General features: G+C 36.0%; 2 protein-coding genes across 2 annotated transcripts; one reads left to right on the forward strand and one right to left on the reverse strand.

Moving 5' to 3' along the window:
* The first annotated feature begins 2234 nt into the window (after positions 1–2234).
* On the forward strand, positions 2235–11333 carry LOC134814372 (C-C chemokine receptor type 4-like). The gene is made up of 9 exons (XM_063822471.1): positions 2235–2361; positions 2669–2830; positions 3070–3125; positions 3267–3369; positions 3572–3667; positions 3835–3977; positions 8837–8942; positions 9092–9185; positions 11153–11333. The coding sequence occupies exons 1-9, from the start codon at positions 2235–2237 to the stop codon at positions 11331–11333; spliced, it is 1068 nt and encodes a 355-aa protein (XP_063678541.1).
* A 1481-nt stretch (positions 11334–12814) lies between these two features.
* On the reverse strand, positions 12815–17960 carry LOC134814114 (inositol polyphosphate 1-phosphatase-like). The gene is made up of 9 exons (XM_063822149.1): positions 17824–17960; positions 17058–17193; positions 16494–16600; positions 15507–15658; positions 15011–15100; positions 14715–14817; positions 14487–14553; positions 14028–14110; positions 12815–13802 (listed from the first exon to the last, which is right to left on the reverse strand). The coding sequence occupies exons 1-9, from the start codon at positions 17889–17891 to the stop codon at positions 13622–13624; spliced, it is 987 nt and encodes a 328-aa protein (XP_063678219.1). The 5' UTR covers positions 17892–17960; the 3' UTR covers positions 12815–13621.
* Positions 17961–18188: the final 228 nt, after the last annotated feature.

Below are 18188 nucleotides of genomic sequence, written 5' to 3' on the forward strand. Positions count from 1 at the left end.
TTTCTGAACTGGAATTCTATGGGCTTCCAGACGGCCAGACCAAGTATTACCATCCCATCCTTCTAGAGTTCATCACAAGTAGCACCCACCTTGAAGATCTTTGACACCCAGACACACCCCATTGGCGAACAAACTTTGGATATAATCTTACATGCCTCCGAAGTTTAAGTTTATAAAAGTTATAGTCGGTAAACCTTCGGGAAACTTGTTATTTTCCCTACGAATTATCTTCATTATAAGGTAGTTTATATAATGTTTAACTTGCAGCTAAATTACTATAAATGTATGAGAAACTCTTATTCGAGCAAGATCTTAGATATTTAAAAAATTGCCTGATTCTTTAATTAACAGTTGGATTTTTTCTCGCCGGAAAAAATTGTAGCTGTGGAGAAAGCCTATTCAAGTAATGTTTCTTGTTCTATTCAGTATTCTATTACTATACTACACATCAGCCTTTAATTTTAGTTTCTGACAACGGCCATAAAATTAGCACGTACTGTTCCTATCAGCATTCTCCAATTCCTAAATTGAGCTTTGCCGTGACCCTTAACCTTTGGTATTTACCAATCACAGCTCTTGTATTTATAAAATAATGGTTGGCAAAAGTCGAAACCAACCTTTCTGATGTTCAAATAATTAATAAAACAGGAGGTTTCGATTAATTTTCTGAAATTCATAAGCTGAAAAGATTCCATATTGAGCTTTGTAGGTAAATTTATATTATGGTTCATAAATTTATGAAAGAAACTAACATTGATGCCATTTAGAGACTATTTAAGTCATGACTCATTTTTAATTTATTCAACACAATTTCGCCTATAATAAAGTAAAATGATTCAGCGCCAGCAGACCACCATAGACGTGTAACTCGAACAAACGATTACCAATCATCTCATTTGTTGACGATTTGAATTAGTTAAATCACAAATTTCTCCAAGTCATCTCAGCTGCCCTACTTGTGCTATATTATGATAATATATATATATATAAAATATGTGCACTGATGATTGGTATTGTTTTATACCATAGTTGGTCAGTTCGTACAAAATTTGTAAAAAATTCGTACAGTTCGGCACCTTTTAAAAGTTCGGGATTAGTTCGGGAAAAATTCGCCTCATAAATTTTCGAAAAGCTAACTACAAAAATCTTATAATTTGAAATATGAGGGGTTTAAGTTTTGTGTTTTGACAAATGATACAAATTGTATAACTGAAGTATTAGTAAGCATGAAAATCACTTCTCAACTTTATCAAGGAAATCAATGCAATAAGTCACATCAACTTTGCTATCAGTATCACCTGTTAATATTGTAAATCTGAAGTGTAAAATTTTCTCCAAAACAAAATTTGTTCATAAAATTCGGTAAAAATTCCTCGACAGCTTTTTAAAATTCGTACAGTTCGGCACCTTTTAAAAGTTCGTACAGTGCGTACTGACCAACTATGTTTTATACATATCATGAAACGGATCGTTTTTCCGCCTAATTGAATGTTCCTCTTTGTTTGAAATATATGATAATTTAGATTGCACTGCGGGCGTCAGCTATTACAAAACAATTTAGATCATAGGCATTAGGCGTTATCATAAATTTGGTCCACGTAGGTACTGTAAAATTGTAGCTCAGCTAAAACACCTGTGCGGTCCATTTGATTTTCTTTCTCGCCAATTATCAAGAACAGTATAGTTCCAGAGTTGTTCGGCTTCAATGTGGTGTTTTTAACATATTAACATATTATTCGAGCTTTTCATTTAGAATTAAAACAAGTCCTCGTGTTATGGAGCAGTGGCGTAACGAAGGGCCCCGCTGACCCCGCTGTGCGGGGGGGGGTGGGGGCCGTCTTAGGGGGGCGCCAAATCGTCGTTTGAATGTGGGACAATTTCAAAAACTTAACTGAAGTACTAGCAAAAAAGCGCGTTTTGCTCTAGACACACACTTTTTTAGAGACTCTACCGGCGTATCCTCTAAAATCACCTAATTTGTTAAATCCTAGGGAGGGGCACCAAAAGGGGAGGGGGCGCCAACAGGGGGGCGCTTTTTGCGGGGGCGACAACAGGCAACGTTACGCCACTGTTATGGAGTCAGGGACTAATTGGATTAGTTAATCAGTTAATCAGTTAATTAGTTGTGGACTAATTGCATTTGCAGTTTAACTTCTTTATAGTAGTGTTGCGGAAGTATTAAAACTTTAAAATTATCATGTTATACTAATATGCTTATACTCTTATAGCTCAACATGCTCTTGGTCGACACAACAAACATCACCAATATTTCCAACATCAACAAAACATTGGGATTCCCAGAAGCAGGCTACTGGTTCCTGGTTACCTACCATTCTCTAGTTCTACTACTTACAGTTATTGGTAAATCTCCATCTGTAAATACGTTAGAATATCTTAATATTGGGGATTTGGGTGTGTGCCATTATACGGCACTTAATTTCACAGTTTCACAGTTTAAACTACGCTGTTTATTTTGACAAATTATCTGTTTATTTTGATAAATTATCTGTCTATAATCGGTGTGAACACTTTAGTTAATCGTGTAATGTTTTTATTTGCTGATTATAATACATCAACTTATTACGTGAATTAACCACGGTAATCATCGGTATCACGTGATTATCACGTGATTGTGAACCTGCAAAGTGTTACCATGGTAACTGCGCAGGTAACCTGACGGTGTTTGCCAGTTCGCGCCTGTATAACGAAGTAAACGTGGACAGTATCTCCATAGTGTTTGTTGAGATGTTGGCTATCTTGGACCTTATCATTGCTTTTAGCTACAGTTTACCTGTTGCTATCACCCTTGCCGCTAACAAATTCATCTTAGGTGAGCAGTTCTTAAACCTAAGTGTAACAATGCATGTATAATTAATATGTGAATATGTGAATATGTGAAAATATGTAAAAACATGTGAAAATATGTGAAAACATGTGGAAATAAACTAAATACAACCTAGGGTTGAACTATGGATCATCATCAACTACTGTATTTAAATTTTCTTAAAAATTAGTTAAATAAACTGATCAGAAAGATAGTTGGGTGTGGTTACTCAGGTTTTATCACAGGTGCAGCAGTGTGCTTCATTCAAGGAAATGTCAGCTACATAACCATCTTTATCCAGGTTTGTGTTTACGTATTCGTAATTTACGTAGGGTATATAGTATCCATGGTAACACTACCATATAAGGTAGTGTTGCTGTGGTAACACTACCATATAAGGTAAAACGTTTCTATTCTCAGTCTAACCACCAACTCTACACAGTTGATAACTATCCAGACTATCTCTCTCTACAAACTGTTCACCTTACTCCGACCTCTCTCCTCGTATTCTCTAACTTCTAAACAAGCCAAACTGTTTGTAGCAGGTACTAATCTCAAGCTTGTTTGTTTGTTTGTTAACTTGTTCGATTAAACAGACTTATCAGATAAGGTAACACTACCGTGTCCGCGTTCACGCAATGTCCGGTCAAATAAAGTCCGATAAGATATTACCAAAAATTGTATTCTACCGAATACGCTGGTGCTCAATAATAAATAATAATTGCACAATGATTACCACCCATCCAGGAGTGACGGCGTTTTCTACATTTTACATGTTCTGCTGCCTGGTGATGGGACAGTTTTACTACTTTGATCCTTATCTTCTTTCTTGCCAGATATCAGGTGATATTTTGGCTGTAATGTATTTGTTACCATGGTAACACTTAATTACTTAACTAATTAACCAAGCAACCAATTAACCAATTAAACAATTAACCAATTAACTAATTAACTTATTAACTAATTAACTAATTAACTTATTAATTTATTAATTCAATCCTCTCCACCAGGTCAAACGGATCCCAGAAAGTCCATGGTTATCTCTGCTTTAGTAGCGCTCGTTCTCTTCGTCCTTCTCCCCATCACAACTATACTACTCTCCAACGCTTACATCTTGAGAATAGTTTATCGGAGCAGCAAAAAGAAGAGCAAGGTAAGTCACGTGCAAAGTGCAAGGTAATTCACGTGCAAGGTAAGTCACGTGCAAGGTAAGTCGCGTACTAATTACGTTGTTGCTCTCTACACTGATTGTGGAAAGAGAACAACAAATCATACCCATCCTACTTAACAATTTCTCATCAAATTAATTCAAATTATTTGGAAATGGTTTCTGACTTCTTACTTGTGGAAATTAAAACAGTAGTTCATGTCCAGTTATAATATTATTTTCATAGTCCTATGATAGAGATCCCAGTACTTGAACTGTATAAGATCCAACGCATGTACACTGACTGTTGCCCCCACCCCTGCAGTTAGTAAGTATATATATTATATTTATATATATATATATATTATTAGTTAGCCACAACTATCAGTAAAACAACGCCTTGACTTCAAATGTCGGTAAAATGTACCTTTACAGTCATCCTCAAATTATTTGTTATATAGTAGTGTTGAAAGTATTAAATAATATATATATATATTAATTATATTTACTTATAAGTTCTCTTCTCCTATTTAATCACAGTGCTCATGGCAAGCACGACCGCCGCCATTATACTCACCATACTATTTACCCACTATACTATTATACCCCCTTTACTGTTTTTCCAGGCATTAAGACTCATCGAAAGTCGTTCAGCAGGCATATTTTAAGTTCAAAACATTTTAATTCAATGTCACAGATGAAAGGAATTGATATGTGGAGGTTTTTAAGAAATTTGCGCTCAATACGCACCAGCACTGTTATACGAAATTAGGTAAAAAACCAAAAATCGCCATATTCAGGTGCCTTAAAAACCATGTTAAAATTGAGTTAGAGATCTGAAATTTTGCAGGGCGTTTAGATGTTGACCAAATCGACTGTAAAAAAGTTTCAAGTTTCAGGAGTATCGGGAAGTGGGTTTCTGGAACCCTTATTTTCCGATAGATTGCCGTGAAGTATCTGTATATGTATATAATATGTATGTATCTATTTTAGAATTAGATACAGACCGCTGCCAGTGTCTCTCGTTCCCGAATGATATTAATGATTAATGACCGTCCGTAAATGCAAAATAATACCGAGAATGAAATGAGAGATTTGTATTTAAGGCGCTGATTTGCAATTTAAATTTAAAACTATGATAACTCCCTCTGATTTCGCAGCTTCTCGAGTTTTAAGGAGCTTGTGTATAAACTGAATCGGGCCTTAAACTTAAAGGTGTTTTCAGTTAGCTCGATATAAGAACACAAATAAAACTCTCGAATTATTGCAATGTTCCCTTTGAATCACAAAATATTATAAACTTTCTGTCACAGCAAGACTGCTTAATCCACAATAAAAACTTTAAACAGAACCCTGATCTTAGTCAACAATTTAAAACTCATCCGAACTAACGTCTAGCATTTTAGTGTGTGCAAAACCTTTCGGGCCCGCGCATTCCTTACTCGGTTAATTGTTTGTGCTTCCACGCAGCACTATCCGATTAGCAGTCAAAGATACAAATTCATACATCAAATCGGCATTATCTTTATCGTTATGTTTATATTTAAGTGAATTGTACCTAAGAGTATACCCAGTATCAAAATGCTGAAAATTTGGCAAATCGTTCAGCTTAATTTTTATATTTTTACATTGGGGGCAGTGTGTAAAACTGCTGATAGTTTATTTTATCGTTTGTACTTCCCTCACAATAACTATAAGATTAATGTATAGTTCCAAGAGGAACTAACTCCATGCATTGTAAACTTATAAACGAATAAGTAGCAGACTATGCCATAAGATTTTTTTCCCGATCCATGACTCAAAGTGCCGAAGGCACAAAAGAGTCAAGGACAAGGGTTAGCGAACGAAGTTTTTTTTTGTATATGGTAGCTTTCGTCCGCACCTGCGAGTGTGCGTACGTGTCGCCCACGTGTCTGCCTGCGCAAAGTTATTTTGCGCGAAAATCTGAATTAAACAATTGTTTGCGCGCGGTGCTGAAATGTTCAAGTACATTGTTAATTTCACCATGTACGCATCCCGCTAGGGACTAATTGATAGCATTGTATTATTATTTTGAGTTAGTATTACTATTTTGCACAGATCCGTGTCTAGTCAGGTTGCATAAACAATAAACATATGGTTACATAGAAATATACACGATTTTCAAATTAAATATGGAATTATATCAACTGGGCGGCGCTCGGCCTGTCACTCCGCCTTATCTGCATGCTTATAAACAGTAAAGACTGGGGTCCCCAGGTGGTATGGAATATGATCAAATACTCAAACACGGATCGGGAAATTGAGCGGCCATCCACAAAAGAAAAGCGGCCGCATTTCTTGTTACGTCCCATGGTCGCTGTACTGGCAGGAAATATGAAAGGGAGAAGGAAACGTTGTAGAGTAGGTATAAGGTGTGACAACAGATTCACCAGGTGAGAAGGTGAGAGGAGCTGCAAGGTTGATAACTGGAGAAGAAACTGGGAATTAATCTGGAACTGGAAAGAAAGGGGTCAGAAAAGTTCAGGGGCTTTACAAATGTGAGAGGCTTCACGAAAGGTAGAGGCTTAACAAAAATGGGTCCTCCAACGCAACTGTTTTGGACGTAATTCGAAGCCTGACCGCTTTCGTGAGAATGATGTGATTTCCTTTCGATATCGTTCCGCTGATACGGTTTTTCGCCTGTATGAGTCATTTGATGGTAAGCAAGTGTTGATCTGTGGCTTCCACTGAAGGAACATTCAGAGCATTTAAACGGTTTTTCACCGGTATGAGTCATCTGATGTTTAACTAGGGTTTGTTTTAAGCTTGCACTGTAGGAACATTCGGAGCATTTAAACGGTTTTTCACCGGTATGGGTCCGCTGATGGCAAACCAGGTTTGATCTGTGGCTTGCACTGTAGGAACATTCAGAGCATTTAAACGGTTTTTCACCGGTATGGGTCCGCTGATGGCAAACCAGGTTTGATTTTTGGCTTGCACTGTAGGAACATTCAGAACATTTGTACGGTTTTTCACCGTTATGAGTCATTTGATGGTAAGCAAGTTTTGATCTGTGGCTTGCACTGTAGGAACATTCAGAGCATTTAAACGGTTTTTCACCGGTATGGGTCCGCTGATGGCAAACCAGGTTTGATTTTTGGCTTGCACTGTAGGAACATTCAGAACATTTATACAGTTTTTCACCGTTATGAGTCATTTGATGGTGAGCAAGTTTTGATCTGTGGCTTGCACTGTAGGAACATTCAGAGCATTTAAACGGTTTTTCACCGGTATGGGTCCGCTGATGGCAAACCAGGTTTGATTTTTGGCTTGCACTGTAGGAACATTCAGAACATTTATACGGTTTTTCACCGTTATGAGTCATTTGATGGTAAGCAAGTTTTGATCTGTGGCTTGCACTGTAGGAACATTCAGAGCATTTAAACGGTTTTTCGCCGGTATGGGTCCGCTGATGGCAAACCAGGTTTGATTTTTGGCTTGCACTGTAGGAACATTCAGAACATTTATACGGTTTTTCACCGTTATGAGTCATCTGATGATTAAGCAGGTTTGATTTTTGGCTTGAACTGAAGGAAGATTCGGAGCATTTATACGGTTTTTCACCGGTATGAGTCATATAATGGCAAACCAGGTTTGATTTTTGGCTTGCACTGTAGGAACATTCAGAACATTTATACGGTTTTTCACCGTTATGAGTCATCTGATGATTAAGCAGGTTTGATTTTTGGCTTGAACTGAAGGAACATTCGGAGCATTTATACAGTTTTTCACCGGTATGAGTCCGCTGATGTTTAACAAATTCTGATTTTCGGCTTGCACTGTAGGAACATTCAGAGTATTTAAACAGTTTTTCACCGGTATGAGTCCTCTGATGTAAAATTAAAGATGATTTTTGGCTTGTACTGTAGGAACATTCAGAGCATTTGAAAGGTTTTATGCCGGTATGAACGCTTTGGTGGGAAACTAAAGACTTTTTTCTGGAAGCACTGTAGGAACATTCAGAGCGAATGCAAGCAGTTTTACTGGTATAAACCAATTGGTGTGGAACTAATGCTGATTCCTGATTGGGACAATACAACTGAGAAACACCATTCGAATACACTTCTGATTTAATAGATAAGTTATCTTCGGACTCCTTCTTAATCTCTGTCTTGATCAATTCTGGTGGAAAACTTTCTTCTTCCATCTTCATCTCATCTTTAAGGTCTGGAACATTTTTCTGCTCCATTCTGATTCACTAAAACGACCTAACTAACGGTGCCTTTGAACAGTCGTCACTAGAAAACAAAATGAATATAAGTTCGAGATATCTCCTCTCCAAAACTAAATTCCAGTGTTAATTTAGTTACATTAGGAGGAAACAAGTAGTATAATTAGTAACCCAGAAAATAGAAAATAAGCGAAGAAGGTTACCAAATTGGATACAAGTGTGACTGAAGCAGCAGTGAGCAGTGCAGACATTGGCACCACGGAGGTATTGCTGATAAGGCAGCTCATGTTGCAAAAATTGTTTTTCAAAGATTCCTAAGTTTGTGGAATATTTGGTAATTCATACCCCAGCCCCATTCTTTCCGTTACAAACCGTAAGTTAAGTTACAGTTATTTGTTATAGATTTTGAGTTACTCAGTTACATAAATATAAATTCTGGTGAGCCATTTGTTAGACGCGTCACGTGTCTAAATTCGGTTCGGTCCCGGTCAAAATTCGGCATTTTAGCTGGGACCGGGATTCCCGGTCGATTTTTGACCGGGATTAAGCCGGGATCCCGGTCGAACCTTAGACACGTGACAGTGATACTGGGTTTTCATCGGTCAATTATAGAATTATAGAGGACACTGATATTGGTTAATTAAAACTATTTAATCAGTGATGTTTCCAACAGATGCCGAGTAAAGCCGCGCTGACAACTCTGACTTCCATCTCCCTCTCTTTCCTGATCTTCACTACCCCCACCTTCGCTAGAGTCCTTCTTCAGACCCTTTTCAAAGGTTATTCATCTAGGATTCTAAACAGGATTGAAAAAAAACAATAATTCATTCTCGAGTACAAGCCCAACAATCCTTTACCTGTAATATTTATTAATTACACTTTAATTAATTAACAGTTAATTACACTTATTAATAACCCTACAACCCAGGTACGATTCCCTCGTGGTATTTTGTGACCCAGCTAGAGCTGTTATTCCTTAACTCTGCTACTAATCCCATCATCTACACCTTTACCAATACTAGGTACTGTTCGTTAGACATGTGACAACAATAAACCAATCAGTGACCAATCAGTGACCAATCAGTGACCAAACTAAATAGCTTAACCAAAGTTATCTCTTTTTACAGATCATGAATTGTCTCCAAACCATCTATAATACTATAATAGAGTCTTTAAAATCTCAGATATCACAATGCTGGCAAGCATAACCGTTGCCCTTATATTCACAACACTATGTACCCCCTATACTATTATATCCCCTTTATTGTTTTCCAGGCATTAAGACTCATCGAAAGTAGTTCAGCAGGTATATTTAAGTTCAAAACATTCTAATTCAATGTTAAAGATGACAGGAATAAGAAATAGTTATGTGGAGGTTTTTAAGAAATTTGCGCAAAATACGCGCCAGCATGTTATACGAAATTAGGTAAAAAACCCAAAATCGCCATATTCAGGTGCCTTAAAAACCATGTTAAAATTGAGTTAGAGATCTGAAACTTTGCAGAGCGTCTAGACCTTGTCCGAATCGACTGTAAAAAAAATTTCATGTTGCAGGAGTATCGGGAAGTGGGTTTTCTGGAACCCCTGTTTTACAACAGATTGTCGTGAAGCTATATATATATGTATGTATAGACGCTTTTGCAGTAAATTGTAGCCTACATTTAAGTGTCCGTAGATTCAAAAGTATAAAAGATACAGTCATTTCGAACCACAGGTTTTAAAGATAATTGTTTATACTTTAGTTTACATTATATCGAAAAATAATTTATCGTCATCATCATCACTTGATGACGTCATCAATTTAAGTGTTTTTAAAACTTGATTTTTGACAAAATAACAACTTTTCAAATCGATTTTAAAGCATTAAGGAGTAATTTTATTCAAAATCTGAGGACATTTTCATCTTAGATAATTGTTCAAGCATTCTGAAAATCTACCGGAAAGTTTTCCTACCTTGCTTCTTCATAAAGATATTCGCTATTGAAGTTAGTGCTTTTTTGAAGAATAATTTTATAAAAACACAAAAGTTGTGAATTAGTATTCTCTGGTGTTGGGCCATCCCTTGGGTTGTGGAGCTCAATTTTGCTTCCTAAAGGTCTAAATTGTGTTATAGGCTAGTTTTAAAGTTGAAAATCGAAAAGTTGCACACGTGGGGACACGCCCAAATTCATTTAAAATAGCTAAAATCACTGAAAATTGTTATTTTCACGATTTTTACCAACTTTGGAGTCCCGTTGTGATCCAAGTTCTTTTTGAAATCTTCTGAAACTTTTCATGCTTATCAAACTATATATTAAATAACACTATGCAAAAATTTATGGTGATTCAATATTTTATGCGCACGCAACGTCCGCTCAAAGTTTGCACGTGCGAAAGGTGAGAATTTTGCTCATTCGTGATTTCGAATATATTCTGCTTTCCCACGATATTTAAATGGCATTATATATGAATTTAATGCCAACTTGAATGAGTAAAAAGTGCTATATTCATTCTGTTATTGACAGATATGCCTACCTAAACACAAGGAAACGTTTTAAAAGGTAAAATTTCGAAATCGTTGAAATTACCTCCTTATTAAGTTTCGACTGTGTAAATTATCCTGACATTATAATCAAAAAGAGATGATATTTGACCAAAACCCATAATCATGGGTAGAGTGAACCGCTGCCAGTGTCTCTCTTTTCCAAACAAAAGAAAATGATATTAATTTGAGGAACCGTCCGCAAATGCAAATTGATACCGAGAATGAAATCGGTCGCTCGCTTTTCCCATTCATTCACGGCTTACGTATAAGCTTTATTACAATACGTAAGCCGTGAATGAATGGGAAAAGCGAGCGACCGATTTCATTCTCGGTATCAATTTGCATTTGCGGACGGTTCCTCAAATTAATATCATTTTCTTTTGTTTGGAAAAGAGAGACACTGGCAGCGGTTCACTCTACCCATGATTATGGGTTTTGGTCAAATTAACATATAAAATAACGCAGGTTCAGACGGTTTCTCAATACACAACTACAAAAGGTGGTAGGAAGAAGTGATCAGACTCTCTGTATAAATTATAATGGCAGCTCAAACCCCATTCCCGTTGATATAGCGATACGAGGTGTTGCCAAGACGTCACCTAGTACCACCATGACGGGTTGTCAGCACTACCTGCGGCCTGCCTAAAGAGGAAGTATCTACAGCTGCTGTACTCCCCGTATTTACTGATCCCCCAATCAGACTAACCAGATCTCCCAGTTAAGAAAAGTAATACCTCGGCTACCTATCAGCCCTGCTTCCATAACGTAACATCATGCATCATCAGAACACCACGTGACGTCATTACAACACCACGTGACGTCATTACAACACCACGTGACGTCATCAAACACCACGAGACGTCATCAAAACACCACGTGACGTCATCAAAACACCACGTGACGTCATCACAACACCTCGTGACGTCATCAAAACACCACGTAACGTCATCACAACACCACGTGATGTCACTATGACAACAGACATGTCTACCCGTTACCAGATCTCCATCAAGAGTTACATATCCGTTACATTCATTTCCTGCTTTTACACCGCCCCCACTAAAACTACCAGTCATAATATTAATATACTATGATTCACGATGTCAATCCTATCGCAACTTTCACCTAACTATGTGCTTTCGCGCCGGTGCTCTTGTTTCAAGTTACTACAAGCGCAAGGGCTCTGGATAGAACAATTCGCAGCTCGACGTGGCCCATGAGTGGTGCATCTCGCTGATCTACCGAGATGTGGTTGCAAGAAACATTTTTTGATGAGCGGCGCGACCCAGCTAGTAGTACTAGTGCATCGCGCAACAATAATATACTGTGGATTAGACAGATTTTGAAAAATTATTAATATTTTTTGGTTGATTCATATTTATTAGGTTACAAATAGAGATACACATATTAAAATTGAATTGAATGACTTATCGTACAGCTTTACAATGTTATACGGTATGTATTTGATTAAATTTAAACAGCCAAGATATGTATACTTACTTATATATTATTTAAACAGAAACATTTTATCAGACACGTGTCAATGCTTTCGTTATTGATTCGGTGAGAAAAAACCGAGATTGCCACAAGAACACAAGACAATAATAATTACTTTAAAGATAATATTTACTTTTAACTTTAAGATTAAGAATACCTTGGCGCGGTACGAACTTTATAAGATAAGCATAAGGGATCGTTCACATATTAGTATTACTATTACGTAATCAATTTTTGGCCAATTTTCAACCCCCCCCCCCTCCGTAATCAGTTTTACACATAGCTATTGTGTCAAAATTACATTAGCGTAATCATTTGGAAACCCCCTCCCCGGCCCCCCCTCGGCTGATTACGTAATATGTGAACAACTCCTACTAAGCTAAAAGCACATCATACTAGCTGAACTCAAGTTGAACGACGATCGAGTAATATTTTATTGTTTTAGCTGATATTTTATATTCGCAATATTTTATTATATTAGCTGAACCGGAAGTAATTTAGTTAGATATTCTACCAGCAGCGAAAAATTTATTACTTTACTGAGTTTAGATCATTATTTAATATTTTTTTCATCACATGTCATTTGTGTTTAGAAAATCTAACTACATAACATAACTAAAAATCTACAGATTTAATTGTAACTTGCCAATAAATAATTCAAATATCACTTAAATAATTAATATATCAGCACAAATCGATAACATTAACTAAATGGAGCCATCCAAGGATATGAAGTACGCGGCACGCGGGTTTCTTATTTAACACGTGACAACTAGTATCCAATCAAATTGCACGATATTTTTGTGTGCCCAATCAAATATTAATCCGCAGGTCTTCAGATAGCGCCATGAAATTATTTACATAATCGTGACAGTGCGACTCTTGAAGCACAAACTAAATAAATATACATGTTAAAACTAAAAGCGGGTGATAAAACTAAAATCGTCGTAATATGTTGAAAACGTAAATGAAAAACCCCAACTCCGATCAAGATGTCCCCATTTACAAAATAACGTGTGTGTTGACACACGTAAGGGGTCGTTCACATATTATGTAATCACTTTTTGGTCCATTTTTAATCCCCCTCCCCTCCCTCCGTAATAAGTTTTAAATATAGCTATTGTGTTAAAATGACACGAACGTAATCATTAAGAAGCCCCTCCTTCCCCCTCAGTGATTACACATGTGAACAACCCCTCCCACAAATAAAAGCTGTATTTATATTTGTTTATGGGACAAAACAGTGGAATATCATTAATTCCTGAATCATCACAGCTCAAATATCACGGCAATCCACCAGTAACATTTAAAAATTAACAACTAACCAACTTAACATGAAATAGTATTTCAAAAAGTACGCCAATCAGCAATCGTTAAAACAACGATTCATATAAAGTTAAACATCATTTAATTGAATATTATCTACTTATTTAAACATTATTTCAGCGACTCCAGCAGTTTCTCCGCCCCCTGCCTGTCTAAGTAAGCTACAAACCCCTCGTTAGGCTCCATGCTGTCGTTGTAGAAGATAGCTGTGTCGGGGGTGGATATGTGCACTACTTCCCCTCCCATAGCCCGGATTATAGCGTGCGGTCCACACGTGTCCCATTGGTATGTGCTGCGGAGAAGAAGGTATGGTTAATAGGGTTACTATGGTAACCACGTGATGTCATGGTTACCACGTGATGACATGGTTACCACGTGATATTATGATGACCACGTGTTGTTGAGACGTGATAATAACATACATCATCCAAATCACAATCACAAAAACATTAATAAATGTATTATACATATATATATATTTCTTCTTTTTAATCAATATTTTTGCTTATAACTCAACCTTTTCTTGGACACGTAGTAAAAAGAGGCTGTCCCCAGTATTATACCGCCTAATTTGAACCCAGCTCCTGTTGGTGTTTCCACCTGAAGAATATAAATCTCAGTTATTACAAGTTATTATTATTATTTAATACTTTTAACACTACTATATAACAAATAATTTAAGGCTCTAATGATGTAGTTTTACGAAGATTTCAAGCCTTACGTTGTGTGTTTCCCTGATCGTGTCCAAAAGTATTATATTATAAAAATCAGTGTAAACTTCTCAACTCAGCTGCATATAATACTAAAAGACTGCTCGATTGAGTAATAAATCTGTCAAACAGTTATTGAGTTATGAAAACATTTCAGCTTTAAATGCAGAGTTTATAAAGTTTCAGCTTTAAGGGGGGGGGGGGGGGGGGTGTTCAGGGTGAACCCCCCCCCCCTTAAATAGACCTGCAGAGTTTATAAAGTATACCTGGTATCCTTGACTTCTTAATTTGTCTCGATTCTGTTCGGTTTCAAGATTACTCACAAAAACTGTCCTGTAAAGTGGTCATTAGAGCAATAATAATAATAAAATTTAACTTCAAAAACTTTTAAAAGTTCGTTAGATTAATAACTGATTATAACATTACTAAAAATAACTGATTAATAATCCAACTCGTTAACAGTAATTAAAAGTAACTAATTAACAGTAACTTACTTAATCATACTGTTAACTACAGGTTTAGGAACACTAGTTACACAGCTTCCTTCAAAACAAACTCCCCAAATCTGCTGTTTTGAGAACGGATAAGTCATTACCCCTGAGGAATAAAATGTTCAATTAAATAAGGATAATTGTAAATCTTTTGTTCTATAGCTCCTTATATAGCTATTTAAAACTGAAAACATTTGATAAATATGCAAAATGAAAATAAACCAATCGCCGATGGGCTATAATTAAGTAACAAGTGATTGATTTATAGATATATAAGTGTGTTGTTTGTTTTTATTTACCCACGATTGGTACTCCCTCGTGATGAACCCCGACTAACACAGTTACACTCTCCAAACTCTCTCCTCCCTTTATAAAGCTCTTGGTGCTGTCTGAAAAAGTAGCAAAGCTGAATAAAGCTGAATAAAGCTGAATAAAGCTGAATAAAGCTGAATAAAGCTGAATAAAGCTGAATAAAGCTGAATAAAGCTGAATAAAGCTGAATAAAGCTGAATAAAGCTGAATAAAGCTGAATAAAGCTGAATAAAGCTGAATAAAGCTGAATAAAGCTGAATAAAGCTGAATAGATCTCTGATTATCGTCTCTGATTGCGAGAGAAACTATAAGTTTCTTCAGCCTACAATTTATTACAGTATCTGTTTCTTATTATTGATACAAATTTAACAACTGTAACTACTCCTTCCTGGCCATATAATAAGCGAACCATTAAACTATATAAAACAACCAAAAACCTAAAATAAAAACTGAAAACCCCTGAAAATTTCAAACTTTTCTCACCAATGGGGTCGATCCAAACATTGAGTACATCAGGTAGATGAACACCAGCTACTTTGTTAACCAGATCGTCGTGTACTTCTATATGCTTGTGGACTGCTCCACTTAACTTTTCCACAATACTCTTATCGTTTAAAACTTTACCTAGTAGGTTCCTGAAATATATCGTTCAAATATATTGTGTTATCTGTTGTGTACACCAGAGTAAAGGCAAAGCTGGCGCTTGCCTCTATTGTTAGTTGAAAAAGAACCAGAAAGACCGAGAAATGTTTAGTCATGTTAACCGAACTTAAACCTTGACTTATAATGGACGATGTAAGTTTGTTTGTAGCTTCAATAGCTCTTGAAATGTAAAATAATGAAATGTCCCATGAAGCTCGACTACAAATGAGTCATCGAATGTGAGAATACTCTTTAAGCAGACTTTTGAGGCAACTTAAATATCTTCTAGTTCTAAGTATCAATTCAAATTTCGATATATCATCCATGCACTACAAAGTTTAAACGAACTTAATTGCTTCGCGCGCGCTAATTCCACTATTGTAAACAGTGTCTAACATTGTTTTATATTTTAAAATGTCGTCGCGCGTTACATAATCTTTCGAGATTTCGCAACTTTCCAGAAGGACTTTCGACAAGTTCGAAAATCCAGTGTTTTAGTGAATATATTTTTGATTTTTTCCAGATTCGAATATACGACTTTCTCGAAACCTTCCAGATAGTTATATAGTCATAAGACAGATGATCTGTGAATGTTCGGGTGAATTTCTATGAGCCAAATTTGAGATATCACTTTAAACAAGAGAATATTTCTAAATGGGTGATTTGCAGTGGTACCATGGCATATATTTCCAGATATGGCCATAAGACAGATAATCTGTGCAAGTTTGAGCGAATTTGTAAGTGCCAAATTTTACGGAACATAATATGCAGTTATCTCCAGATCCAACAATAGAGCGTAATCCATTAGAGTTAGAAATATAGACTTACCTCGTATTCTGAACGTCGTCTGTTATCTCCAGTATAACCTGTTTCCCGTCTTCAGAGGGAAATTTCCCGTCTTCCTCTCCCCTCACATTTATTTGGTGGTTTGGGAACTGAAATATTGCTGTATATCATTAAACTTACAGTTTAAGTTACGTGCAGCAAATTCTTTGGTATATAAATGAACAAACTGCATTTTTATGTGAACCTTTAATCCTTATCGCTAAATATAAGTATAATTTTAAGGTATTTCCTGGAGATATTTCGAAAAGGTGATGATAACATTAGGAATTAATTTCTAAGAGATACTTTCTGTAAAAGATAGTTCTACTCGTACACACACATATTTACATAGAGAGATAAATAAAGCTTTAGTGGCAATAGAATAACCAATAATATGATGAATAACTCTAAAACTAAGTTAAACTTGCCTAGGTTCAACCTAGTAATGAGTTAATAAATAATAACTAACTCGATCAGTAAATAAAATTCAGGAAAATAACTAACGAAGAATGAATAACTTGATGAAAGAACAAGTAAATAAACAAAATATCAACTAAAATGACAAACCTTAGATTTGAGCCCATGACTAAAAGTACACTGTATTAGGACATCAGCTAGTGTTTTAAAGTCAGCCTCTCCATTCATTCGTTTTGACTTGGAAGCAGTCAGTCGTTCGTTCAACTGCTCATCATCTCGTACCAAACTGGAAAATAGTCGCTATTATATATTTATATTATGTAGAGGCAATGTTTGGTTTGATGGATATTATGGATATTATGTCACGTGATATGTTAAATTGTGTCACGAGATATTGTATGTTAAACACGTGTTTCAAAGCTACTAGCTCAATTGCGCGCGATTCAAGTGAGACATTTCCTTTGTCAACAATGCAACATTCATTACATGTTCTGAGATGTTTACATCTTTGCAAATTGACGCACAATTGGAGCGGAATTCGGCAATTGTTCTGTAAATGCCTATCATAGTTCTTGACATGTAAAACATGAGTAATCGGCTGTATATTCTGCAATTATTGCTGAAATGCCAACATGCTCAACAGTCAACATATGAATAATCACAACAACCATTATTAAACTTAAATAACAACATTCCTTAGTCAACACTACTGACACTGAGTTAGTATTTAACTTACAATAACGAGTACTTATTATCGCCAGTTTTAATGTAATTTTGCAGAAAACGAACACATAGTTCAGCATTTATAAAATCAACCAATTAACTAATAATTAACTAACAATTAACTAACAATTAACTAACAATTAACTAACAATTAACTAACAATTAACTAACAATTAACTAACAATTAACTTACCATGCTAGATTAGAGGCTTGTTCGGACAGGTTCAGTAGACATTGTACGAATACCTTAGCGTCCATCATCACATAATGTATTACTACTGCACAGAGCCCTTACAAACTGTACTTTAGATACTGAACTCAGTATATCATTCCCCTAAGTGAAGGTATAGTAAGTACTAAGTTGTTAAAATTACAACCAAAGATATGCATTTATTAAACAATTAACCAATTAATCAGTTACCAGGTAAACAAGCAGAGTAGCCCTGCTTGATTACTGTTTGATTACTGCAATGATCAGTAAGTAATCAGATAATCAGATAATTACATGAACATTTTGTGATAATCACCACTCAATAACTCCATACTCCTCCAAGGTTA

The sequence above is a fragment of the Bolinopsis microptera genome, chromosome 4 (genome assembly GCF_026151205.1).
Source record: "Bolinopsis microptera isolate Bmic1 chromosome 4, MBARI_Bmic_1.0, whole genome shotgun sequence".
Lineage (NCBI taxonomy): Eukaryota > Metazoa > Ctenophora > Tentaculata > Lobata > Bolinopsidae > Bolinopsis > Bolinopsis microptera.

Bases quoted from the DNA above. Each gene is read 5' to 3' on its own strand.
- LOC134814372 (XM_063822471.1), top strand. From the start codon at position 2,235: ATGCTCTTGGTCGACACAACAAACATCACCAATATTTCCAACATCAAC. The intron at 3,126-3,266 runs GTTTGTGTTTAC...AACTCTACACAG, and splicing joins ACATAACCATCTTTATCCAG to TTGATAACTATCCAGACTAT. The intron at 3,370-3,571 runs GTACTAATCTCA...CCACCCATCCAG, and splicing joins AGCCAAACTGTTTGTAGCAG to GAGTGACGGCGTTTTCTACA.
- LOC134814114 (XM_063822149.1), bottom strand. From the start codon at position 17,891: ATGATGGACGCTAAGGTATTCGTACAATGTCTACTGAACCTGTCCGAA. The intron at 15,659-16,493 runs GTAAGTCTATAT...GATATATTTCAG, and splicing joins GACGACGTTCAGAATACGAG to GAACCTACTAGGTAAAGTTT. The intron at 14,111-14,486 runs GTATACTTTATA...TATATTCTTCAG, and splicing joins TAAGAAGTCAAGGATACCAG to GTGGAAACACCAACAGGAGC.